We start from the raw sequence: 26547 nt of genomic DNA, 5'->3' as shown, positions 1-26547 counted from the left end.
GGCCTGACTGGTACAGAGGAAAAAATCTTCAAAGAAATGTTTGCTGAGCCTGAGTTGGTTTTCAGTTTTCTCCTCTATGAAATACAGAAAATATAGTATCTCCCTTCTGGGGACTGTTGGGATCAAAGAGAATAGAGTCCAGAAGCCCTTGCACAGAAAAATGTCCGACCCCAGCTCATGCCTGGCTAAGAACATTTTGGAAAACCTTACAACAAATCAGAACTGCGCCTTTCCGCTGCTGCCATCCGTGTTCAGTCAAGTCCGACTCTTCGTGACCCCACTGGGGATTTTCTTGGCAAAGATGCTAGAATGGTTTGACATTACCTTCTCCAGATCATTTTACATAGGAGGAACTCCAGCAAACAGGTAAGTGACTTGCCCAGGGTCACACAGCAAGGACGTTTCTGAGGCAGGATTTGAACTCGGGAAGACTAGTCTTCCTTATGTACGTACTTGGGCTAACTCAAAACCTAACAGGGAAGAGTGCTCTGTGGAGTCCACAAAGCCCTTTATGACCTTGGATGGGTCATTTTGCTTCTCTGGACCTCAGTTTCTTCCTCTAATATTGGAGGAGGGGAGAGTTGGAGTGCCTGACTGATGAGGCTTCTAATTTTCCCAGCTTCTAGTTTTCTCTCCTGAACTATTCAGGTAATAGATGGTTTGACCGCTAACAGATTTGGGTGTAACGAGGAATGAGGTCCTTCCAGCTCTGGCTCCTGCCCACAGAGAAGGCACAGAAATGGCCCACGGTGAGTCAGCGCCAACCTAAAGGGATACAAAGTATCTCCTGGGGGAGGGCCGGGCTTCCGACCCTCGCCACAAGCCAGTCCCGAAGGGATACAAAGTATCTGCAGGGGGAGGGCCGGCCTTCCGAAGAAAGATCCGAGGCCCAGGCGAGGGGTGGGCGGAGAAATGAAGGGAGGAAGGAAAGGATGAATGAATGAATTGATAGGAAGGCTGGGCAGGCCCCTGGGCGCTCAGCTGGGAGGGATGAGCAGATGGAAAGACCCTAGACGCGAAAGTTCGTTCTTGGAGAGGGAGGGAGGCATAGGGTGTCGGGCGCAGGGCGGGCGTGCTGGGCCGGGCCGGGAGGTCTGGCTCCTCTCCTCAGGTGGCTCCTGCGGGCTCTGCATCCCGGGCCCATCCCGGTGCTGACGACACAGGAAGTGTCGCGAGCGGAAACCGCGGCTGGACCGGAGCGGCTGGGAGGGGGAGAAGAGGGCAGGGCATCGGCGGTCGCGGGAGAGCAGGGACGCACGGACCGAGGTGAGTGCGCGGAGGCGGGAGACTGAGGTTGCCCAGTGCCTCCGCGGGCCGGGCTCAGCGCAACACGGGCCAGGGGCTACTGAGGGAGGCCGCAGCAAGCTCCTCTGCCCGGCCCGGCTGGAGTTTCGGGAGGAAGTGGCAGCTCCTGGGGTGCTGCGGTTTGTCGGCTGCGGGTTTTTGGCGGAGGCGGAGGCGGGGGGGGGGGGGAGGGGGGGAGGGGACGTTGCTGAGCGTGAATGTGGATGTCTACGGGGTCAGAAAGAGCCGTCTCCGCCAGCTCCGTCTGGCTGAACCCCCTCCACTGTCTGGGGCGGAGGTGGGGGTTGTGGCCGGTGAACGGGTTGCCATCCCACCCTCCCAAGGGGTAGAGTAGGGATTCGAGGAGGGAGGGCCAGGTGGGAACTGGCTGTGATGTATGTGTGTGCGAGTCCATCTTCGTGTGACCCAGGCCTTGGGTTTCGGGTCGGACCAGACCGCCCCTGTTCGGACCGTCCCGATAAATGGGTGTGGCGCCTTCCCTAACCCACGAGCAGTCTCCCCATCTCTTGTGGTATGTTTGGCAATAAGATCACTGGAAAATGCCACGGACCTTCCTCCCTGCCCACCTCAGGCCCAGGGCTTCCGTCTGCAGGATCCCCCCTGGGGGAGGGGTGGGTAGGTGGGCGCCTAGCCCACGTCAGTGCACAAGGAGCTTAGAATTCTCTAGGGAAAAGTTCCCCTGCGAAGGGAGGTGGGCTTGGACTTCTGGGATTTTTATCCTCTGGATGGACTGGAAGCTCCTAGGACCAGGGCCGAAGGATTCCTGGCACCCCAAGAAAATAGTTCTTTTACGGAAAGGGGGGTGGTGTGCCAGGGACCACTGTCCGCCTGCCTGATCCTCTGCCCAGGCTACCTTAGGCAGGGCCAAAACACTAGGGTTATCATCTCTCTTCCAGGAGCTGGTAAAGAGCGAGCCCTCTGTGAATAACGTCAAATCAAACACAGGCATTTGGGTTTTAAGTCCTTGTGGAGTTTCTGCCTTTTCATTCCCTCCCCGTCTCTCCATGAGTCAGTGCCTCGTGCACTGCGAGCACATCACATTTCTCTCCTAGCTGGTTAGCTGTTTATTGGAGAACCCAAATATTCCTAGGAGGGGCGACTTCATATCCCGGGCAGAAGTTGGGGAGACGAGACCTGCTTTATGTAGTATAGGGAGGCCAGCGGAGGCATGGCCGAGGTTCTCGGTGCCTGGACTTGGATGGAATCTCCTTGGGGATGCTTCAAATACTTCCTGCTCCTGGGGCAGGGGGAGGGGCCGGGGCTGGGAGAGGGTCTGGATATGCCGAGTTTTACTAAGTCTTTGATTGATTTAAAAGGTTTTCTAAGAAAAGGAATCTCCACCCTATTTACTCGTTCTGTATCCGCCTCCTTAGCTGGGAGTATAATAATGGGCCTTGAGATTCCTGTTATCTGTGAATTGTTTGAAGGGAAAAGTGAAGATTCCTGGGGACAGAATATTCCTCTTCAAGTATTTAAAAGAAAGAAGGAAAGAAAGAAAAAAAGAAAAGGGGTTGACTTCTTTTCTTTGGCCCCCGACCATCCGGAGTGCCGAAAATCTAGTGCTTCCCCTGTGAAATTATCCCATGTAGGTGGATGGATAGTTAGAGAGGTGGATGGATAGGGATACATAGAGAGACAGACAGATTCTGTATGTACAGAGCTAATTGTCTTCTGCTCCTGCAACTTGGATGAACTAAGGTAGGGACTAGGTTTGTTGTTGTTGTTGTTTGTTTGTTTGGGGGGGGGGTGGCCCGTCTTTATATTTCTGGTTTGGCACTATTTGGCACACAGTAAGCACTTAAAAATGCCTGTTGCCTGGAGGAGTTCCTTTGGGAAGCAGTAGGCAGGCAGTTTGCTTGTTGGAGACATTGTGGAGGGTTGAAACAGTTGACCAGTGATGTTCCTTCCAACCCCACCATTCTGTGAGAAGAAGGAAGGTGGCTACATTTCCATTGGCTCCCCAAATAAGCCCTGCTGCTGTTTGTCATTTCCAGTCCTCGGAGCCCTGGGTCCAGCTGGTTTTTCCAGGCTTGTTACCCCTCACTCATTGCTACACTCTTTACAATGGAACTTTAGATGGCTTCTCTTCCTTCCCCCCATTATTTATTGCGACAGCCTCAGGCCTTCTTCCACCTGGGATCTTCCTGCATCTTCGGTCTGGCCATGTCACACACTCCTCTTCAGTCTTGTCACGTCAGCAAGCGTTTCTTCTGTGCCTTGTGTGGCCCATCGTGCTAAGGGCCGGGGATACAAAGTAATGCAAAGACTGCCCCTGTCCTTACAGTGAACACCAGGGGCTCCTTGTTTCTAGAATGGAATACAGAGCCAGCGTTTGGCATCGAAAGCCCTTCACAGCCAGGCAGCGTCTTTAGGTTTTACTCCCCTCTCTGCATTCTGCAGTCTGGCTCCACGGCCTCTTGGCTGTTCCTCATTGCCAAGCTTTTCCATTGGCTTTTCCCCATGCCTGGAATGTCCTTCCCCCTCCTCTCGGGGGCCTCCTTTGAGGCAGCCCGAATCCTGCCTTCCCCAGTTCCCTGCAGCTCCTAATGCCTTTCCCTCTCAGGATTGCTTTGTCTGCTTTTATGTATGTGCCTAATGATTTAGCTCTTTTCTCTCCAGTTAGAATGTGAGCTTCTGGAGGGCAGGGGCAGGTTTTGGCTTTTTATCATGGTGTCCGGCACACAGTGCTTGTTGCCTGACTCTGAGTCTGGCCGGACTGGCCATTTCCCTGCCTTTCCCCCAGGACTGTGCTTCTTTCGACTCTGGAATGCCCTCCGCCCTTCCCCCTCAGCCTTTCCAGACTCCACTCCAGCCCCACGTTCTGTACAAAGCCTTGCTGCCTCCCTCCCTCCCCAAACCACCTTGTATCCATTTGCTCTACTGAGGCATGTGCTGCCTTCTCCCTGCTATAAGCTCTTTGAAGGCAGGGATTGTTCTGTTTTTGTCTCTGTATACCTAGTACCCAGCACAATACTTAGGATGCAGTAAGTACTTAATAGATAATTGTGGATTGACTGAACAAAAATTAAATGCCTACTGTGTGCATAGCATGATGCTTAGCATTGAGGCTATGATAAAAAGAGGAAAAAGACAGAAAAGCTTCTGCCTCCAGAGGGCCCCTACAGTCTGAAATAGCTGTTCAGTGGGGGATGTGCGGGGGCCTTCCAGAGATGGGCTTTATGGGTCTTATCTGGGAGGAAGAGGAGGCCTTGACCAGCAGAGATGCAGAGGGCAGGAAGGGGGCTGGGTCAGTGTAACATATCCAGAGACAGACCAGCTAGGTGGCATATTGGATAGGGTGTTTTCTTTGGGGTCAGGAAGACCAGAGTTCAAATCCTGCCCCAGGTACTTACTTACTAGCTATGTGACTCCAGGAAAGTCACTTGATTTCTATTTGCCTCAGTTAACTCATCTGTAAAATGAGAATAATAGCACCTACCTCCCAGGTTGCCATGAGGATCAAATGAAACAACATTTTAAAAGAATGCCCAGAGATGGGAAAGGGCCCAAAGAAACTTGGGAGCAGCCTTGGCCCGAGTGATCCAGAGAGCCCTGAGCCCCATTCGTTGTCTGGGGGAATGAACCTGGAGAGTGCGTTTTCAGCTGGTCAGAGTTCTCTGAACCACGGGTGGGAGGCAGGCCAGGCTGGAAGGACGGCTCAGCCGAATGCCCACTCAGTTTGGGACTTGGTTCAGTTTCCACCCCAGGCCAGGGCCTCTCCTCACCCCAGTCGGTCCTCTGTTTGGTTTGTTTTGAGTGTTTGAATTAGGTCTCTCTGTCTCCCCCAGGCTGCTCCGTTTTCAAATTTGGCCAGTTCAGGCCTCCTTAGGCAGCTGGCATCCCCCCCCTCCTGGGCTGGGCAAAGTTAGTGCAGATTCTCTGTAGCCCAGAACTCCCACACCTTAGTCTCCCCAAGGAGCAGGGACCACGGAGAGCACGCACCATCACGGAGAGCACGCACCACCACGGAGAGCACGCACCACCGTGGCCGCCAAGGGGGTTTCCTCAAGCACTGGTCTGACCGTGTTGCTTTCTGTTTGGTCGTTTTTCAGCCGTGGCTGACTCTCTGTGACCCTATCTGGGGTTTTCGTGGCAGAGATGCTGCAGGGGTCGGCCACGTCCTTCTCCAGCCCATTTTATAGATGAGAAAACTAAGGCCAACAGGGTGAAGCCACTTGTTCAGGGTGGCACAGTTAGGGAGGTGCTTTGTTTGATCTTTCCTTATTATCCTCATTAGGTTAAGTGCCACCCAGGATCAAACAGCTAGGAGGTATCTGAAATCAGGATTCGAACTCAGGGTTTCCTCATTGAGATCCAGCACTTCCTGAAGTGACTGTGCTACCTCAGTCAAAACCTTTGGTTTTTGTCACCTCGCCTCCCTCATGCCTGCGTTAGAATGGCTCTAGGGGTTCTTCACAGTCTGGGGAGTGAGTAGTGTGGCTTGGGCCTGGCCCTGGTCCTGGGTGTAGTGGGCACTGGGACAACCACTAGTGGCTCCTCAGGGAGGTTGGGGACTCAGTTTCCCCAGATTTGAGCAGAGCTTTTGATGAAGGATCATATTCTCTTCTTGTGGAGGAGAGATCTGAATTAGAAGGCAGAAGCGTTTGGATGGTTGGACCCAGAGTAGGTGTTAATGCTTCTGTGTTACCAGGGGAGTGCCCCATGTTCCATGCTTGGCCCTGGGCTGCGTCACATTGTTATCAATGACTTGGAGGTTCCCAGCTGGGAGAGCTGGTGCAGTGGGTGAGAGTCAGGATCCCAAACCAATCCCTGGACATGCACTCAAGTCCCCAACACTAAGTGCTGGGACCAAAAAAGGTCCCAACAGCTCTTTCTCTCTAGAAGTTTACCTTCAAATGTCTTCTGACTGGATGGGTCATTGGGTTGGGTCTAAGGGGATGAAATTCATAGGCATATGGGGAAGGGAATAAGAATAAGGTGCCAGGCACTGTGCTGATACTATCTCAGTTGGTAAATGTAAATAAAGGCTTGCACTTTGGGACACCAAATCAACTTCACAGGTGTACACTGGGTAACATGAATAGGCAGGCAGGTTTTTTTTTTTTATTCAGCAACAAACATTTATTTTATTTTCCAGTTACATGTAAGGGTAGTTTTCAACATTCATTTTCATAAGATTTAGAGTTCCAAATTTTTCTCCTTCCCTTTCCTCCCCCCTCCACAAGATCCCAACCAGGTTATATATGTACAATCCACAAGTGGTCTTTTTATCAGTTCTTTCTATTGGGGTGCATAGTAAGCTTCCTCATTAGTTCCTTGGGATTGTCTTGGATCATTGTACTGCTGAAAGTAGTTAAGTCATTCACAATTGCTCATTGAACAATACTGCTGTCACTATGCACAATGTCCTCCCAGCTCTGCTCACTTCACTATACATTGATATTCATTAGTCTTTCAAGGTTTTTCGGGGATCATCCTGTTTGTCATTTCCTGTAGCACAAGACCATTCCACTACAATCATAGAACACAGCTTTTTCCATCATTCCTCAATTGATGGACATTCCCTTGATTCTCAATTCTTAGCCTCCACCAAGAGTTGCTATAAATATTTTTTGTACAATTGTCCTCCCTTTTCTCTTTTTCATGATTACTATTGTTAACTGTTTCCCTTCCATCCTATTCCCTTCCCCATGATATTTATTCTATTATCCATCTTCTTTCATCCTATCCCTCTTCAAAAGGGATTTGCTTCTGTCTGTCCCCTCCCCCACTCTGCCCTTCCTTCTTTTACCCCTCTCTCTTTATCCCCTTCCCCTCTTATTTTACTGCAGGGTTAGAGAGATTAGTTTACTGCTGGATTAGAGCAAGTGACTTCACCCAATTGAGTGTGTACATCATGCCTTCCTTGAGCCAATTTTTCATGGTTCTCTAGGGTCTTGTATTTGAAAGTTTCTTCAGTAACAAGGAAGACCAAGGGGCACCCTCAGAGGAAGATATCAACATCAGGGCCCCTATATCCAAAGCTTCCAAGAAAAATATGAATTGGTCTCAGGCCATAGAGGTGCTCAAAAAGGACTTTGAAGATAAAGTTAGAGAGGTAGAGGAAAAAATGGAAAGAGAAATGAGGGAGATGCAGGAAAGACATGAGAAAAAAGTCAACAGCTTGAAAAGTCAAATTGGCCAAATGGAAAAGGAGGTACAAAAGCTCTCTGATGAAAATAATTGCCTAAGAATGAGGATTGAACAAATGGAAGCCAGTGACTTTATGAGAAACCAAGACACAATAAAGCAAATCCAAATGAATAAAAAAATAGATGGCAATGTGAAATATCTTCTGGGAAAAACTGCTGACCTGGAAAATAGGTCCAGGAGAGAGAATTTGAAAATTATTGGTCTACCTGAAAACCATGATCAAGGAAAGAGGTTAGACATCATCTTCCAAGATATTCTCAGGGAAAATTGCCCTGAAATTCTAGAAGAAGCAGCTAAAGTAGAAATTGAAAGAATCCACTGATCACCTCCAGAAAGAGATCCCAAAAGAAAACTCCTAGGAACATTATAGCCAAATTCCAGAGCTCTCAGGTCAAGGAGAAAATATTGCAAGCTGCCAAAAAGAAAGAATTCAAGTACTGTGGAGCCCCAGTCAGGATAGCACAAGATCTAGCAGCTTCTACATTAGAGGACCGGAGGGCATGGAATAGGATATTCCAAAAGGCAAAGGAAATGGGATTACAACCAAGAATCCCCTACCCAGCAAAACTCAGCATTATCTTTCAGCGGAAAAAAATGGGACTTTAATGAAAAAGAGGACTTTCAGATATTTGTGATGAAAAGACCTGAACTGAATGGCAGGCAGTTTTGAAAAAGATCTGGGTGGTAAAGTGGACCACAAACTCTACGGAAGGAAGCAGTGGGATATGGCTTTCTGCAGGCACAGGGAGGTGGCAGCCTTACTGTCCTCTGCTCTCTTTAGACCTCATCTGGGGCATTAGGTTGACTTCTGGGTACGAGGGTAAGCTGGAGATTGTTCAGAGAGCAGTCGGGATGGGGAAGAAGAGCCTTTGACTTTATATCATGGGAGGGTTATATGAAGGAGCTGGAGGAGGCCCTAAAAGCTGCCTCCCAGCATGTGAAGGGCTGGGCTGTCCAGGAGGCTCGGTTTGTTTGGCCTTTGAGGGCAGAAGCTGGGGGGGGGGAGGGGGAGGCTGCAAAGAGGCTGATTGAGGTTGGAGGTCACCAAGACAGTGGCTTTGCCACCGCTGCTGGTGCTTCCTCCCTCCTGGAGGACTCGAGTGGAGGCTGCCACCCCTCCTCCTTTTGCCTTCAATCTTTCCCAACATCAGGGGCTTTCCCAGTGAGTCCTGTCTTCTCCTTATATAGCCAAAGTATTTAAGCTTCCCCTGGGAGGGAGGTGCTATTATTCTCCCCATTTTACGGTTGGGGAGACTGTGACTTGCCCAGGGCCACCCAGCTAGTGTCTGAGGCTGGAATTGAACCTGGTTTTCTTGACTCCAGGCCCACTGCCCTGCGGCATCCCCCGCTGCTTCCCGTTTGTCTTCTCAGCTCTTACTCTGTGCTCCATCTTTGTGTTTAATCAGTGTTTGCTATATGGGGTTGGGCCTCCTCAGCCCTGCCTCGACTAGGCAGTTGGCAGAGGGGCCGGGCCTCCCAGGTGGGCAGCCCTGTTGTCTGCAGCTGGTATTTGGGGAGAACCATCTAGCTCTGGGGTGCCAGATGTTTAAGTGACTCACGGCTGGGGTGGGTCACAGGTGACGCCCCCTTTCTAGCCACTCCATGTCTGCGCAATAAGACAGTTAAAGTGTGGCTGGTTGGGCTGAATACTGGAGCAGAAGAAGTCGGTGTACACATCAAGTGTCTCCTATGTCCCAGACAAAGGGATAAGTAGACAAAGAGGAAGCCAGCCCTGCCCTGGGGGAGCTCCCAGTCTGCCCGAAGCAGTCAGGTGACTGCCTGTACTTCTCATCTGCCGAGAGAGCATTGGGCATCCTGTGGGCCCCAACAAAGGGCCTGGAATCGTTCCCCTCAGTCTTCTTCTGCATCTCTCTTTAGGGAGGTGTCTAGTTGAGGCTGTGTTAGCAGCTCAGTCAGTCAGTCAGTCAGTCAGTAAACCTTTATTGCGCACTCCTTGTGGGCCAGGCAATGTGCAAAACATGGGGATACAGATGGAGACAAAAGACGATCCCTGTCCTCCATGAGCTCACAATTTAATGGGGGAGACAAGATGCAAACAGAGACACAAAGTTAGTGATGTATAGGACAAATAGGAAATAATGAACAGGGGGAAGGCGCTAGAATTAAGAGGGGTTGAGGAAGGTTTCCCGTAAAAGATGGGATTCTGGTTGGAACTTAAAGGAAGCAGGGGCAGCTAGGTGGCGCAGTGGATAGAGCATGGCCCTGGAGTCAGGAGGACATGAGTTCAAATCCAACCTCAGAAACTTAACACTTACTAGCTGTGTGACCCTGGGCAAGTCACTTAACCCCAATTGCCTCAACCCCCCTCCCCCCCCAAAAAAAAAAGAAAGAAAAGAAAAGAAGCTTAAAGGAACCCGGAGCAGCTAGTAGGTGGGGCTGAGGAAGGGCATTCCAGGCATGGGGCAAGACCAGAGAAGATGCTTGGAGTTGGGAGATGAAGGGTCCTGTTCCTGGCACAGCCAGGAGGCTGGGGTCACTGGATTGAAAAGTATGTGGTGGGAGGAATGTCAGAAGACTAGAAAGGGAGGAGGGGGCAAGTCAGGAAGAGCTTGGAATGTCCAACAGCCTTGTGTGTTTGATCCTGCCGGCACTGGGAGCCACCGGAGTTTATTGAGCTGGAGGAGTAAGCGTGTGTGTGCGTGTGTGCGTGTGTGTGTGCGTGTGTGCGTGTGTGTGTATGCCTGCGTGCTGGACATGAATCCTGGAGACTTTAGGCAGGCAGACCCACCCCCGGGCTCTCACAATAGACTGAAGGTGATGAAGTCAGGCCATCTGGAGCCAGTGTCAGGAGAGAAGAGAGGTGACATCCATGGACCTTGGCAACCGCTCGGCCATGGGGTGTGAAAGAGAATGACGAGCTGCCTCCGAGGTTGGAGGCCTGAGGGACTGGGAGGAAGGGGGGGGATGCCTTCTACGGTGATAGGGGAGGGTTTGGGAGGAGAGACTGCGAGTTCTGAACGGACATTCAGGGCGATTGCAGGGCAGCAGAGAGATGGGGCGGGGAGGGAGTTCTGAGGCAGCCGGTGAGCTCAGCGGGAGCCGAGGGAGCTGCTTGTGGTTTGTGGCTGGGGCCTCCCCCCCCAGTTCTGCAGTTTCTCGCTTCCTCAGTTTCCCAGCTTCTCGATTTCTTGGTTTCTCAGGACGGAAACTTTACCCTCCGTCATTCTCTATTCAGTTCCTTCTCTTCACAGCGTCAGCACAACAAGGAGTGATCTGGGGGTGGGGTGGGGGGTATTGTTTCTCCTCCAACTGCACCAGGATCATTTGATCTCTTGTTTGGTTGCCTGCTTTTCAGCCGGCCTGTTCTGCTCCAGATCCTCAAGAGGAGACCCACATTATAGTCATGTTAGCACCATGAACAGAAAGCTGGAACCTAGTTTTCTCCAACTTGGAGCAGCCCCCAGGGGCTTGTTCTGACCACTGAGCCTGTGGCCAGGCATTTCCTGTTTGCGCTGTGTGTGTATTTTAATTGGGGGGGGGGTGGAGGAGAGGACATTCTGAGGCTGCCTCTGAGCCCCAGGTGAGCTCCTGCTGTTCTGCACAAGGAGGGCCTTGCAGGTTTCTCTTTGGACCTAGTGACCTGGTTACTCAGACACAGTTGTCCCAGTTGTCCGAGCACTGGCTGTGAGGCCAGTGGAGATCAGCTGCCTTCCTGAGCTCTCCCCGTTGGCTTTCTTGCAGACAGACTCCTTCCCAGATGCCTGCACGTTTCCTGGAGGGTTACATAAGTGTTTGGAGCCGATTCTTGTGAGAAGTCCTTCGTCTTCAGCTAGGAAAAAAGGTTTGTCAGTCAAATGAGCTTTTGGTTCTCCCCTCTTCTTCCTTTAGACGAGCTCATAGTATTGCTTTGGATTTATACAAAATTTGCAAAATACTTTCCATGGGAGGTCAGTGCTATCATTATCCCCATTTTACATATGGGGAAACTGAGGCACAGAGGTGCACTGCCTTGCCCAGGATCATACAGTTGGGAAGTGTTTGAGGCAGGCTTGAACTCAGGTCTTGCACTGTCAGCTGCACCACATAGCTTTTTTCCTAAAATCTTCCTAAGATCATTGATGTAGCCAGAGAGGTGTCTAGCTCTGGAGAATTGGATATTGGCCCAAAGGAGCCCTCCCTGTATTCAGAGAGCTTGGATTCCAGTGGGGGATGGCGATACTTCCTGGGGGGCTGGAAGAGGGGAGGAGTGGAAGCGTGAATGGCCTGGCTGGCCTCTGGAAATAGTGGACTACACCCACCACCCAGCTGAGCCAGAAGATCCCCCATCCCCCACTTTACAGATGAGGAAACTTGAGGTCCTGGAAAGTGAAGCTCCTGGTCTCTGGTCCCACAATTACTGAGTTTCTTGCTCTGATCACTGCACCAAGCTGCTGGGAGAACATGGCAGCCCAGGCGGTACCGTCTCTTGAAAATACAGTTGTCATGTACACACAGCAGTTTTTCAGCATGAGAAGGACTTTGCTTTCCTTTATCTTGGGCCTCGGTTTCCCAGACCTAGTTTGATCCTAGCATTATTCCAGCCCCAGATTGGTTCACACCTTACTTTGAAGCCCCGTGGTTATTTGGGGTCAGCCCAGTTTGGGAATAACTGGATTTCAGTGGTTTCTAGCTGTATTTTGCTGGTGTTTTTTTGTTTTTTAATGATTTTCTGAGCGTGGTGTCTGTTCTTTGGATTTTTTGAGTCCTTGGAGGAGACGTTCTGAGTTCTGACATGTCAGTCAATGTGAATACACAGTCATGGCATCACCCCGGTTTCATTTTGGGTCTGTGGGTTTTGCAGGAGTTCAGATAATTCAGTCATTCTTTTTGAAACTACACTTCTAGCTGCTTTGCATTTGGGCAATTTAATTTTCCATCATAGAAAGTCTGCTGTTTATTGCATCTACAGATTTTTTGAGATTTTTAAATGGTGTTCTCCAGTTGGCTATTTCTTCATTAATCTTTTTCTTCCTTCTCCTCTCCTCATTCTTTTTCTCTCCCCTCCCCTCTCTCCTCTCCTCTCCTTTCCCTCTTTTTCCTCCCCTCCCTCTTCTTCTCCTTCCCTTTCCCCTCCTTCCCTTCCCCTTCTCCTCCCATCCTCTCCCTTCTTCCCTTCTGCTCTCCCCCTCTCTCCTCCTGTCCTCACTCCTTTCTTCTCTGAGTTTTCTACTTTATTGAGGTGTCTTGTTTTGCCTTTTCTTAGTCTTGCCATTTCTCTCTTCTTTTCTTAGAATGTGACCCCTACCCATTGAAGGACTGCTCCTGGAATCTCTTCTGTGCCTTCTTTTTCCATTTATAGTTTCTGGAGTGTTTGTTTTGAGGAACTATTTATTCCGAAAACATGGCAGACCTCTGTTTACTCCCAAGCACAGCTCTCTTTCCTGTCGCCCCATGCCCTCAGCAATCTTTGTGTCAGAGATTTCAGTTTGAAGGGACCTCAGAGGTAAGCGACCTGAGGCCCAGAGAGGGGAAGGCAATGGACCATGGATGGTTCCTTAGGTAGAGAGAGGCAGAGGCAAGATGTTATGACTCTCCACATCCTCTCCAGCCCAGCCAGATTGGCTGCCAGCTGCCCAGATGAGCCTTTCCACTCCTGCTTCCCTATGGCCATAGCATCATAGCTTTAAAGTAGGGAGGGACCTTCAAGGTAGTTGAATCTGACATCCTTAAATTGTGGAGGAGAAAACTGAGGCTCAGAGAGTTTAAGGATCTTAGGCACCTAGTAGGTCTGAGGCAGGCTGTGAGCCCATGTCTCCATTTCACCGTGCTGCCACCACCATCCCACCCTCTGCCTTCATGCCACTGAGGTTCCTTAAGAACACAGCTGGGGCACCTCTTCCAATGCTCCCAGTTCTCGTCACTCCCTCTCTTTTGAAATTATTTGATATTTTCTTGTCCCCCTTGAATATAAGCCCTGGAGGGCAACAACTGACTGGTTCTTGTCTTTGTATCTCCAGGACTTGGCACAATGAGTGCCTGGCACATAGTAGGCTCTTTTTAAGTATTAAATGAATGAAATAGGATAGAACTTTAATTGCTTTATTTATTTTTTAAATTGCGGTTGGTTTTTACATCCTTGTGTGTGTAGCTCTTTCTCTTTGTTGGTGTGGTGTTGGGTTTCGTTTCTGAGCGGCAGTGTGGCCCCTGGCTCCCATCAGTTCCATATTGGATTCCCTTGGATCAGGTGATTTCTGTAGCCAGCCAATCAACAACCATTTATTAAGCACTTAGTACCAATATCATGAGAGTAAGGAAGGGCCTTTAGACCCTCGCATGGCACCCTGGAGCAAACTTTTGACTGGATGGGCAGTCAGGAATGGGTGGCCATCCGTATTGATCTGAGATTCATTTGAGTCTGAGAGTAGACACCAAACACCGTGCTGGCAATACAAAAGAAACACCGTCAGTGACAGAAAAACTTGGGTCCTCCCCCAGCTCCAAGCTCTTTTTCAGGTCTTGCTGGGAAGCTGGCCACCATTAGGAAGTGGTTGAAAATCCCCTGCTGTGGTTGTGGGAGCCTGTTCCGAGGAAGAACCAGGTTTGGGCAAATTCCTGATTGCTTCCCCGGACCAGCCTGGCACCAGATGCCGTTTTTGTGATGTGAAAGCCCGATCCTTGGTTTCCTGTTGGTGCCCTTCTCTCTCAGTTGGACCTGAACATATATAGAACAGGCAGGCTGGGCAGGGCACAACTCCACTGGCTGTCACAGTGCCAGGGGCCAGGGAGGTGAAAGTAAAGGGCTGAGCCTCAGACACCCAAACAGAGCTTTAAGCGAGTTTAAATAAAACCAATTGTAAATCTCTTTCCATTCGGTGTCAGCTTTTTTTCCAGTGGTTTTGCAGAGAGAAGGTTCAGTTCTTTTCCTATCCTGTCTCATATATTGTGGGTTTGGGGGGAAAACTTTTAGTGGTGAGGTTTGGCCTTTTGTAGATTCTTTAAAAATCATTTTGCTGGCAGAGGGGATTTGGGTTTTGTAAATAGGAAACAAAAGCCTTTAGTCGTGTAATCCTCAGGAATGTCTGATCGAGCGAATGAGGCCTTTATCTAGGCCATGCTCCCCCAAAGGATAGTGCTCTGTTGGTCTTTTGGGGCACTTCCTGCTCCTTTGGAGGGCAGGCGCAGCCTTGGAAGACAGCTGAGGGCGTTGTCAGGAGGGTCTGGGGTCCTGCCCCAGGCGTTGGCTGCCATTGTGACCCGTGGACCAGTCCCTCCCGCTCCAGGCCTCACCTCCCCCTCATTCTCTGTTGAATGGAGACCATGTTGGTCCGACACATCCTGGTCCTTCTGGTGCCCCGTGAATGGGGATCCAGGTAGGGTATGACCTCACTTGGGTGTCCAAGAGAGCCCAGGATAAGAAACAGTGAATCCCCTACACTGGGGACAGGGTCTGGCTTATCTGAATCCTGGCCTCAGTTACCCCAAGAAGTTAAAGGCATGTTCTAATGATGAAATAAGTCCACTCATGTTCATCCTCCCTTGAAAGAGAGCCAGAGAGACTTCCTTATAGGGCCAGGAGACAAAACACCCTTTTCAGTTGCAGCCTTAGTTTGAGGCAGCCAGGTAGTGCAGTGGGCAGAGTATGGAGCTCTGAGTGAGGAGGACCTGAGTTTGAATCCTCCCTCAGACATTGAGGGAGCTAACTGTGTGACCCTGGTTCAGCTACTTCATCTCAGCCCGTTTCCTCATCTGTCAAATGGGCTGGTTGTAGCAGCTACCTCCCAGGGTTATTGTGAAACTCAAGTGAGCCGATATCTGGGGAGAGCTCTGGCCCCCAGGAGGACCCCCCCATGTCAGCTGCCTTCATCATCCTCGTCATCATTGTCATGAGCAGCGGTTGTCAGCACATATTCCGGGTGTATGGGGGGAGGGGGGAATCTTGGTTTTGTAGAATTCCGGCTCCACTGCCTGTAATTCAGCCCTGGTAGTGATTTTTGTCCAAAGTCAGGTCTGCTTCAGGTGTGGGCATCCATCTCTCAGTCAGCCTGATGAGCTGATGCGTGATCTTTCAGATGTGGAAAGCCTCAGCCGGACATTCTGTATCGGTCAGCAAGGATGATGAGGCCACTGATGACTGGGAGACCGACCCAGATTTTGTGGTATGACTTTCCAGCTTGTTCATTTTCTTCTTTTTCCTGAAATGTGTGTGTCCCTGATTAAAAAAAAAAAAATGTGTGTGTGTGTGTGTGTGTGTGTGTGTGTGTGTGCATGTGCATGTGTGCATGACATTCATATATTCACATATGTATATGCATATAGGTGTATGCATGTGCCTTTAGGTATACACGTATATGTATATACATGTGTGTATGTGTATATACATATATAAAAACATGCATATCTGTATACACACAAGCATGTGCACTTTTTCATGAAAAGGCTGCTGCGATTTAGCCTCCTCTTATTTGTTTCTTTGCAGAATGACGTCAGTGAGAAGGAGCAAAGATGGGGTGCCAAGACGGTGAAGGGATCCGGGCACCAGGAGCACATCAAGTAAGGGGAGCTCTCTGCTTCTGTCCTGACTGAGCTGAGGAAGGGGAGCAGGGCAGAGAGCCAGCAGTCTTAGGCTTGTGCTTCTGAGGCTGCCGGAAGCCAGAGTGTCCTAGTTTAATCATTAATCTGATATGTGCAGCACAAATGACATCCCACATCCAGGCTCCAGTCTAAAACTGGCCCTGCTGAACCCTGGCGTGTGACTGTGTGTCTAGGGTGTTTCCCCATTGAGCCCCATTTCTTGACTCGGCCAAGCTCGCCTGGACTCTCCCAGGAGGAAGTGAGTGACTAAAAGATGGCTTTGTCCCTAGGGCCAATGGGACCTTTGCCCTTTGTGTCCTTCGAGATGGCTACCCCAGTTGCTCAGTGGGTGGCACCCAGGCCTTGGCCCCCTATGCCTGGATGGGCCTTGGAAGGTCAAAAAACAGACTAACACGTGCCACTGATTGTTGTTCAACTGAGGAGGGCAGTTCTCTTTTCAGAGGAAGTCCAAAAACGAGGTCCCTACTAAAAGCCCCACATTCCAATTCCAAACCTGTTTCCATGAAAAGCAAAGCCTAAATTTTCGGTTTTTCCAGGAGCTGGGACACTGGGTAGATTAGAGTAGAGTAGAGTGGAGTAGATTAAGCATTTATTAAACACCTAACAGGTGGTATTGACCAGCAGAAGGCAAAGGGCTCTGCCTGCCCTCCAGGAGAGTGGGGCAGACAAGTGGCCCAGGGGGCTGGGAGGAGTCAGTTGGGGGCTGGGAGGAGTCCTAAGAAGCTGCTCCAACTCCCCTTGATGGGAGCACGGGCGGTGTTGCTGCTTCCTCATGGGGAGGTTCTGAGCAGCAGGAACTCACCCAAGGGTGGAGGCATCTGGTTCCCCAATGACTCCAGCCTGAGAAGGCGTCTTAGCTTCTTGGGAAGTGGGTGTCCTGGTTCCGGGCCTGTACAATCAAGTGCGGCAGAGATTCTTGTCACCCCCTCCCAGGGCCTCCCCTCAGGGTCCCTGGCTCCTGCACGAGCTCACACCTTGGGCCAGTTGGGAAGCCCCCAAGGGTCCTGAGCTTGCCAGCACCCAGGGCCGGCTGCTCGCGGCTTGTCCAGTGGGCTCCGGCCAGTTCCTCATCTGGTCAGAACCATGTGCTTTTCTTTCCTGCTCTCTGCCCTCTCTGGGTTTGAGCTGCTTTAGAAAATGGGAATCAGTGGAGTGAAGGTCTGCAGGCCGGAACCTCCAGGGGGTGCCTGCGGTTGCGGGGCATGAGGGGGCATCTAGAAACTGCCCTTTTCTGGGCCTCTGAGAGCGTTAGCCCTAGACGATCATAGCAACAAGCAAGAACTATGAGCCAGACCTTGCAGATGGAGAGAGAACTAGGCCGGGTATCTTGTCCCCTCTCCCCAGAGAGGTCCCCGGCGTGGTCCCCATTCTCCCCAGCAGGGTCCTGGAAGCATGGGGAAAATGGGCCTATTGTTCAAATACTTCATTGGTTTGAGCCAAGGTTGTCTGTGAGGTAGACCAAGAGATAGAGCCACACACAGTGCTTTAGGAATGAATGAATTCTTTAAAAAAAAGAAAGATATTTCATTCCTTCACTCACCCAATGCTTCAGGACAATTGGAGGAGAGGGTCTTTCCAGCACTTAGCACAGTGCCTAGCACCTAGAAGGTGCTTCCTGGTTTGATTTCCAGCTTGGGGGGGGACAGAGAAGACTTTGTTTATCATAGAACCTTTTTTGTTTGTAAAAACTTGAATAAAGGTGATTTTCCTTTCCACGTGCATTTCAGGTGTTGAACCCATTAATGAGGCTGAGGACAGGGCCTGGCACATAGTAGGCACTTCTAATACATGTGGAATGGGTTGGTTAATTCAGTCAGAGTGCCCCCACCATCTAAATGTTCCCTGACTCCAGCATATCCCACCCAGTCTGGTTTGGGACGAGGGTTTTCTGGGAACGATGGGAATCCACAGGGTGGCTGGACAGTGGCCACTTGGTCCCATGGACTTCCTCATTCTCTCTTCCCCTTAGCTACCACTTTCCAGGTGTATTGCTATAACCCAGTCAGGCATGTGAACAATAGAGAAGTCTTTTGTCCCCTGCAATGGGGAAGAGGCTTCAGCTTTTGGGTCCTTGCGGTTTTTCTCTCCATGGTCTCATTTTCCCTACAAGGGGCGGACCTACTTTCCACCAAAGTGTCACTGGACCTTTGGGATGCCTGAGATAGATGCAGACTTTACTAGTTGTCTGCAAAGCACAACATGGGAACTTAATGGAAGCTGGCGATACAGGAGGCCTGTGAGCGGGTTGTGGGGGGGTGGTGTTTGCTGCTGCGTCCCTTGTCTGGGGGAGAGGGAGAAACGTTTTGTTCTGTTCCAGAGGTATGTGATTCTCCTCCCTCCCTCCCCCTTTTATTTCAGCATACACAAGCTGAGAGAGAATGTTTTCCAAGAACATCAGACCCTCAAGGAGAAGGAGCTTGAGACAGGACCCAAAGCATCCCACGGCTATGGAGGAAAATTTGGTGTCGAGCAGGACAGAATGGATAAAGTAAGTTGGCAGGTGCCCAGTTCAGCCAAAGCTCTAGATAAAGTGGCAGCTTCTCCCCAAGCAGCTGAAAACTCTGGATGGATGAGAGGTCAACCTAGAAAAAGTTGGCTGCCCAGAATTGGAATTGGATTGTGGGTTTCCTATATACTTACCCCAAATGACTATTTCATAAAAATCCACATTGTGGCCAATCCCCTTCATGGTTGGGGCAGAATAAATGGTGTACAATAAGGGTTCTTCTTAACCTTAGTTGTGTCCTGGACCTTCTTGGTAGGCCAGAGGTGAATCCTATTGACTCCTTCTCAGGATAATGGTTCCAAATATATCCAGTAGAATACCCAAGATTACAAAGGAGATGAGGGAAGAGAGAAGTATCTGCCTGGTGCTAACTCTCTGTGTTGGCCATGGCTCCGGCCGGGGTTGGCTGCCCTGGCTGCCAGCCTCAAATACACAAAGTCCAGGCCACCTGGTGGATGGGACAATTGCCATATTCGGCCCAAAGCCCGGCAAAGTTTCTTCAGATCTTAAGTAAACTTGGAAGACGGAAGGTCTGGCCTGTTAGAGGTTGCATCTATACCGAGAGACTGAGGTTGAAATACCTATTTTTAAAGCTTGTGGGCAGATCCTCACTCAAATGATCGTTTCTAGCTTTTAGCAAAAGCTAAGGGAAGTCTTTGCTTCAGCTGCCTCAGCTCCTGTCTGCTTCTTTTGACAGTACTCTGCCTCTTTCCTCCCAGCTAATTTTAGACCCTGGTGGGGTTCATTTTTGAGCAGCAGGTGTTGGGGACAACAGGCTTGCTGTTCTGATAGTGTGGTCATTCTCTGCATTGTTGACAGACCTTAAAGTTGACTTCTTTCTTGGTCTTCTTGGGTACTTTGCCTACCCATCTTCCTGCCCTGGATGGAGGCTGATCAGCGGGTGAACTGGCTCAGGTGTCATTTTACTTTTTTTTTTGCCCTGTGCATAGGTTGACTTACATTTGACTTAGGCAACAGGGATGGCATTGTGGTCACTGGTGGGGCCGGTGTGCATACCTGGCTTATAGGCTGTTGGGATGGGTGGTTCCAAATAAAGATGTCCATCTCAAATTAGTCATGAAACAGCATTGCATGTAAACCAACAGATAAGAGAGAATGACTTTTGTCACTTCCCTCTTTGCCTCCAGGAGCTTTGTGGGGGAAAAGTCAAGGGAAGGGGTAAGAAAGGAAGTTCCTGGGCTGTTCTCCCTTGTGGAGAGAGGTCCAGCCCCATCTTGATGAGCTGGGCTTGGCATATCACCAGCTCAAGAATTGAGCTCACCAAGAATTGTTTCTCACCATGTACAAGCCTTGAATGCCTTAGAATCAGGCAGAGCTGGGGGAGGTTTAGCATGGAAGTTGGGCCCTGAACTCTGCTTGGAGACATAGTAGTAGGGAAGTAACTGAAGACCTGTCTGACCGGTACTTAACTCCATCATCAGTTTCAGTGACCCACGTTAGGGTCGGCCATCTTGCCGCTGTCTACAAAAATCTGACGAGGGAAAGGGCATCTTCTTTTAATTGTTTCATTAGGCTTGAGCGATGCACAACAGAGGAGGAGCTGGGAGAGCATCCAGGGACACAAAAGCTGTCAGCCAGGCCATGTTCATTAGGGGAGCAAATGGTGACAAGGGTAGGAATTGTAGTGTGGGGTTTTTTTTGTTTTTGTTTTTTGCAGGGCAATGAGAGTTAAGTGACTTGCCCAGGGTCACATAGCTAGTAAGTGTCAAGTATCTGAAGCTGGATTGGAACTCAGGTCCTCCTGAATCCAGGGCTGGTGCTCTATTCACTGCGCCACCTAGCTGCCCCCAGTTGTAGTGTTTTTTATGGTGCTACTTGGGGACCTTTTATCTATAATCACTAGTGTAAGGGTGGCCATGACCCACAGTAGGGGCCAAATTCTCCATTCAATTCAACAGCAATCCCTTATTAAGCATCTGCTGTGTGCTGAACACTGTACTAGGCACTTGAGGGGAATGCAAAATGTAGATAAAGCTAATTCATGTCCTTTTAGAGTTTATAGGAGAGAGAGAGAAAGAATTCCTGTTTAGATCTGGGCCATGGGCAGCTGGGCAGAATTGTGTTAAGTGTGGACTGGATGCTGGAGATCGTGTAAGAGGGGGACACTGAGGCCTAGAGGAATGGCAGGATCGGTCTAAGGCCACCTGGAGGTTTGAACGCTCCCCCAAAACTCCACAGCTACAGGACATCCTGACATTGTACTTAAAGGATGGCTTCTCCCCTGGGACACTTGTCAGAATTGGAAACCCGGCTCCTTATTGGTTCTGTCTGCTCCTGTCCTTATTTCCTCTTTGCTGTAATTCATATGGCAAGGGCTGTGGAGGGTATGGTGAGCAGAGGGAGAGTGAGGCCACGGCAGTGACCCTGAGGAGAAATGGGCCGGTGCTATAAGAGCCTAGAGGCAGCCAGTCCCCCAGGAGTCGTCATCCAGAAGTCCTTATTGCCAGAGAACCTCTCCCAGCCTCCCTGGGACCTGGGACAAATTTCCCAATGTAGCAGATAACCAGTGCAGGCCTCCGTTCTCTCTCCCTCCTTCCCTCCCTCTTCCTATCCCTATCCCCTCTCTCTCTCCCTCCCTCCCTCCCTCTCTCCCTCTCCCCTCTCTCTCTCCCTCCCTCTCTTTCTCTCCCTCCCTCTCTCCCTCTCTCCTTCCCTGCTCCCTCCCCCCTCTCCCTCTCCCTCTCCCTCTCTCTCCCTCTCCCTATCCCTCTCCTTCTCCCTTCTCTCTCTCCCTCCCCTCTCTCTCTCCCTCTCCCTCTCTCTCCCTCTCCCTATCCCTCTCCTCCCTTCTCTCTCTCCCTCCCCTCTCTCTCTCCCTCTCCCTATCCCTTTCCCTCCCCCTTCTCTCTCTCCCTCCCCCCCCTCTCCTCCCTATTCCTTTCCCTCCCCCCCTCCCTCTCCCTATCCCTCTCCCTCCCCCCTCTCTCCCTCCTCCCTCCATCACACACACACACACACACACACACACACACACACACACACACACACACACACACCCCTACCTCCTTTGACCCTAAAATACTTGCCCTGCTAGCAAAGTGATCGATGAGGATCAGTGGGACGGGTGTGGCTCAGGGTTTCTGGTACTGGGTACAAACTGCCCACTGCTAGGGGTGGAGTGCAGAGTAGCTGGATTCTCCATGTCTTTCCGTTACACCCCTGGTTACTAGGAGTATTTGGGAAGGATGGCTTTAGGAATTATTTTTGTTTGAGTTTATGATCCCAACCAGGCTGGGTCACTGTGCTGGGTAGGAGGGTGAGGTCAGGTTTTGTCTAGTCTTTTCCTTTCTCCAGTTCCCCCTGTCCCAGAGCACAGAGGGTAGGGCTGGGACCAAGAACTGACATTTGTAGAGTATGTGAACCCATTTTGCAAAACCTTCTGCAGTTGGGACACACCCTTTAATGTGAAAAAGAAAATTAAAAGCTTGTCCTGCCCCTCCCAGCCCCAATGCTTCTACCCCAAAGGAACCTGGAAGGAGGGGGTCCACATACACACAGGAGTCAGCAGGACTCCTTGCTGAGGCCACAGCGGGAGCTGTGGAGGAAGGGGAAACAGGGGAAACCAAGGCGCAGGTCTGGCTAACTGGGGTGGTTTCCTCCCTTACCACCCTGGCATCATTGTCACTTCACTGACTGTCCCCTCCTACCTTCCCTGTTCCCCTCATCAAACTGTCATCACCAAGAAGCACAGGAGTTAAGCCCAGCACCCACACAGTAGTTGTGTCCCTTAGACCCCTTACTGAATGCTTTGAATGACAGTAGGAAGTACAAGGGCTGGATGAAGTCCAAGCCGACAGGAAATGGGCTGCCTCTTGCAATTATTAGTTTCCTGCATCTCTGCTTTCATGAGGAGGGAGCTGATATGGAGCCCGGCTCAGTTTGCCTCCTTCACTCCTAGTGACTCGAGAGCTGGAAGCTCCCCTCATTTTACAAATAAGGACACTGAGACTTAAAAAGGTCATGGGCCATGGATGCTCCAAGCATCCGAGGCAGGGTGAAGCCAAGACTGGCCCCCACTGCTGCATCAGATGACTGTGCAGTCCTGGATCATCGGATGCTTCTAAGGCCAGAGCAAGGGCTTTGGGAGCTCACGCTGGTGCCTTGGGGCTTTGCTCACTTGAGGGAGCCTGTGACTGGTCAAACTGCAGAGCAGAGTGAGTTCTCCCAAGCCCATTACTAGGGGTGTCTTTGATACTTTGGAAACATGAGTGAGGGGCACAAGAAGGACTGAGGGGGAAAGGAAATGTCCAGTAGGAATGAGGGAATGGAGACTGGGGGGAGGTTCCAGCCACCGACTCTTTGTAAGTGTCTAGAAAACTGCCAGAACATGGTACTGCATTCTGCTAGAGTTTATGATTCAGGATGATGATGTAATATTAGTTTGAAAACCTGTGTAGAGTAGTGGGCAGGGCTCTGAACATCGTCAGTGCCATTATAAGGACTTTAAGGTTTTTTAAAATTTTTTAAAATTTTCATTTTTTTAAGCCCTCTAGTCTACCTCCCCTTACCCCATTTTACACGTTTCTTTCTTTCTTTTCTTTTCTTTTTTCTTTTCTTTTTTTTTTTTTTTGGCAGGGCAATTGGGGTTAAGTGACTTGCTCAGGGTCACACAGCTAGTAAGTGTTAAGTGTCTGAGGCCAGATTTGAATTCAGGTCCTTCTGAATCCAGGGCTGGTACTCTATTCACTGCGCCACCTAGCTGCCCCAGGACTTTAAGGTTTAACAGATGTTCTCGCCATACTGCTGTGACATAAGTGTTCTAAATGAGGAAACTGAGGCACAAAGAGGTTGTAACTTGCCCAAGTCCCAAAGTGATGATGCCAGAGCCACGTCTGCTTCCATCATGTTCAGGCTTCTCCCTGGGGACAGGTCACCTCTTGGTTCTGCCCTTCCTTCTGTTGTGAGGGCCAAATTTAACATGTAGAGGGTTAATTGGGTGGCTCACTGTAATATTGGGGTTCGGAAAATAATGAGGGCCCTCTAGGCCCAAAGCTCCCTCCCCTCTGAACTTCCTTGAGATCTTTCTCCGAGGCCAATAAGAAAGGAGCCTCACAGCCTCTTTTCCACAAACGAATCAGATTTTATTAGTGGGAATAAAATACACAGCAAAGGTGAAATTAATAAAGTCAAAGACAAGGGAATAGGGAAAAAGAAAAATGGATAATCCCCCTAAATCTAACCTGAGTCTATACAATCCCCAAACTCGCTTCCAGCTCAGCTAATTTAAAGAGCTAGGCTCGTTTATTAACTCACCCCCTGGGGTCCGTAGCTTCAGTAGGAAACAGCTATGCAGCCAGGGCCCACAGGACAAACTTCCAGGAAAAATGCTCTCTCTCATCCACTCCCGAAGCTCACCAACTGGGAAAAAACTGAGCTCCCCTCAGTGTTTACTCTCCCTCCCCACAAAAAGGGGGGCCCTTCAAACTCCATCGGAGAGTGCTTTCTCCCGCTGACATCAGCAGCATAGTCACTCAGCACAGGCCAGGTGTGGCCCATCCCAATCAGTCAGCCAAATTCCATTATTTTACCACACTGTCATGTGTTACAGGTGAATACTTTAGGACTAGCTTCCCAACTAAGACTAACCAGTTGCTTAGCTGAAGCACTGGAAAGAAATTACTTCAGCATTTTTGCCCAGAGAACGGAAGGCTCCAGGAATCAACAAGGTTGTTGACAGTAGAAGTGATATGTTTTGAGGGTTTTTTTTTTTTGCCTTATGACATATTCACATCCATAATGCATGTGATAAAAATGCAAATCAAACATATGGGTTTGTATGAGTCTTTCTCTTAGCAATGCCTTAGCTTATTAAAAGACAGCATGGTGCCGTGGGGTGAGAGAAGCCCTGAGAGCTGAAAAGATGGGGGATCAAGCCTTGTCCCTTAGTGCGTGCTGGCTGTGTGACCCTGGGCAAGTCCCTTCTCCATGCCCCAGACAGTGTTGAGGATGAGAAGGTGCTGACTCGCATTAGGAAAGGGAGCTTCCTGCCCCGGAGTTTACCATGACATCTTTAATCACTGTGGTCTGGACAGAAACCTGGTGTCCTGTCCAAAGATCTCTCTTTCTCGGGTCCTGATGCTACTCTCAGCTTGGCTGGGGCTCCAGCTTTTGAGGCGCAGTTTCCACGTTCGCTGAACTTGAAAACAACCAGACATCACAGATGGCCCACGATGCCAACGTGACTCAACAGCGAATCCTTTTGGAACAAAAAAGGAAACCCCTCCCCCCCACATACTTTTTTTTCTAGGCTGAGAGTTTCATGTTGGTTGTTTGTGCCTCGTGTGATAAAGTGTAGAAGAAGCTGCTCATCCGCTGTGTAACTTTTCTTTTCAAAACTCTCTTTCAGTCTGCCGTTGGCCATGAATATCAGTCTAAACTTTCCAAACATTGTTCTCAAGTTGACTCCGTGAGAGGCTTTGGTGGCAAATTTGGGGTCCAGATGGATAGAGTGGATCAGGTAAGTGACGGATCTCTGATGCTTGCTCCTTTAAGCAAGGATCTCGTGGGCTCAGGCGAGTCGTGTCCCCAGGGGCTGGCATTTCAGTGGGCAGACAGGGACTGGAAACTCTTAGCCCAGGTACTGGAGAAAAGAGTAGGATGGGACTGAAAAACTGAGTAACACCTGCCACAATCATCAAATTACAGATTTCAGTCTGGAAGGGACCTGAGTGGTCCATCCTTCCTGCCTCTCACCTCCTGCTTCCACTACCCTTTGACAACTGAGGAAACTGCAGCTCAGAGAATTAGTAACTTGCCCGGGGTGTGAAGGACAGAGCTGGGATTTGAACTCGGGCCCTCTTTCTGCAAATTCAATGCTCTTGATTTTGAACATTTTTGAACATCTTATAAGACTGCCAGAGTGAAAATTTACCAGAAACATGGTGCTCAGGAGAGGGTGTGCCTCTTCCAGGATCATAATCTCTGAAATTCCCAGCTGATCACAATTTGTTGTCATTCTCCCTCTGCCTCTGCCTCACCACCCTACTCTTTATCCTCATGTAACCTTTAATCCCTTGACCCCTCAGTTCTTTCCCTGGCCATTGCCCCTACAACGAGCCACACCCTTGGTAAAGTTCAATGCTACACTGTCCTCTTCTCTGGACTCCCTGGGCCCTCTATCTTATCAAAGATCTTGCTCGACTTCCAAGCTTCAGCCTTGGATGGCTTCTAGCATCTGCTACCTCTGCTCCCACACCTGTGCTGCTAAACAGTGTTAGAGAAAATCATGAAGCCGTGTAGACTAGATTCTCTGCAGATTTATGTCGCGTTGGGCTCTCACTGCAGCATGGCAAGCCTTTTACACTTTCCAAAACGGCTTTTCCAAACTTTTTCATCCCTTCTCAAACCTACAGCCTCCTCTCCTATAGCTCTCTAAAAAAAAAAAAGAGACCATTCGTGAAAAGGTCCTTCTCTCCTTATCTCACATCACCCAGATGCCTTCTGCCACTATCTCCACCTTCAGCCCTGCCTCACATAATGAGTAGCCCTTTTTCCTTGCTAAGGCAAACCCCTCTACACACAAAAGTCATCCCATCCCATCCCATCCTGTCACCTGAGGCAGATTACTTCCTCTCTCTCACTTATTATCTTCACTATCTCTCTAACTACTAGCTGCTTTCCTCCCCTCTACAAACTTCCCTATGTATCCCCCATCTGCAAAAAACTGTCATGTGAATGCTTCCTCCCCAGTGGCATCATCCCCTATCTCTCCTCCCTTTCATGACCAAACTCCAGGAGAAGGTTGTCTACAACAGGTGCCTCCTCTTCCTTCCCTCTCGCCTTCTTAACTCTCCATGATCTGGCCTCCAACTTTAGTGTTCAACTGAAAGGGCCCACTCCCAAGTTACCAGTGATCTCTCTTCTGATCACCAGACGGATGGCTTTTCCTCAGTCTTTATCTTTCTGATAAGCTTCTCCTTGGTGCTCTCTTCTCTCTCTCCTGGTTCTCCTCCTCCTGTCTGTCTGTCTGTCTGTCTGTCTGTCTGTCTGTCTGTCTGTCTGCACACAGCTTTGCTAGATCTTCATCTGGG

General features: G+C 49.9%; 1 protein-coding gene across 8 annotated transcripts in view; it reads left to right on the top strand.

Annotated features, from left to right (window-relative positions):
- The first annotated feature begins 924 nt into the window (after positions 1-924).
- CTTN (cortactin) overlaps positions 925-26547 on the top strand; it is a 49071-nt gene continuing 23448 nt past the window's right edge. For 2 of the 8 annotated variants that reach the window (XM_043970546.1, XM_043970545.1), the window contains exons 1-6: positions 933-1266; positions 11161-11260; positions 15468-15554; positions 15875-15948; positions 18349-18478; positions 24864-24974. In XM_043970546.1, coding sequence (XP_043826481.1) covers positions 15468-15554; positions 15875-15948; positions 18349-18478; positions 24864-24974 — 402 coding nt within the window. In that variant the 5' untranslated portion in view covers positions 933-1266; positions 11161-11260. Of the gene's footprint in view, positions 1267-1310; positions 1425-11160; positions 11261-15467; positions 15555-15874; positions 15949-18348; positions 18479-24863; positions 24975-26547 lie in introns of those variants that run through there. The other 6 variants (XM_043970544.1, XM_043970540.1, XM_043970539.1 and 3 more) reach the window with 6 other exon arrangements.

Source organism: Dromiciops gliroides, chromosome 6 (assembly GCF_019393635.1).
Source record: "Dromiciops gliroides isolate mDroGli1 chromosome 6, mDroGli1.pri, whole genome shotgun sequence".
NCBI classification, from domain to species: Eukaryota; Metazoa; Chordata; class Mammalia; order Microbiotheria; family Microbiotheriidae; genus Dromiciops; species Dromiciops gliroides.
The sequence above is the reverse complement of the archived record's forward strand: the minus strand, read 5'-3'. Positions and strand labels throughout refer to the sequence as shown.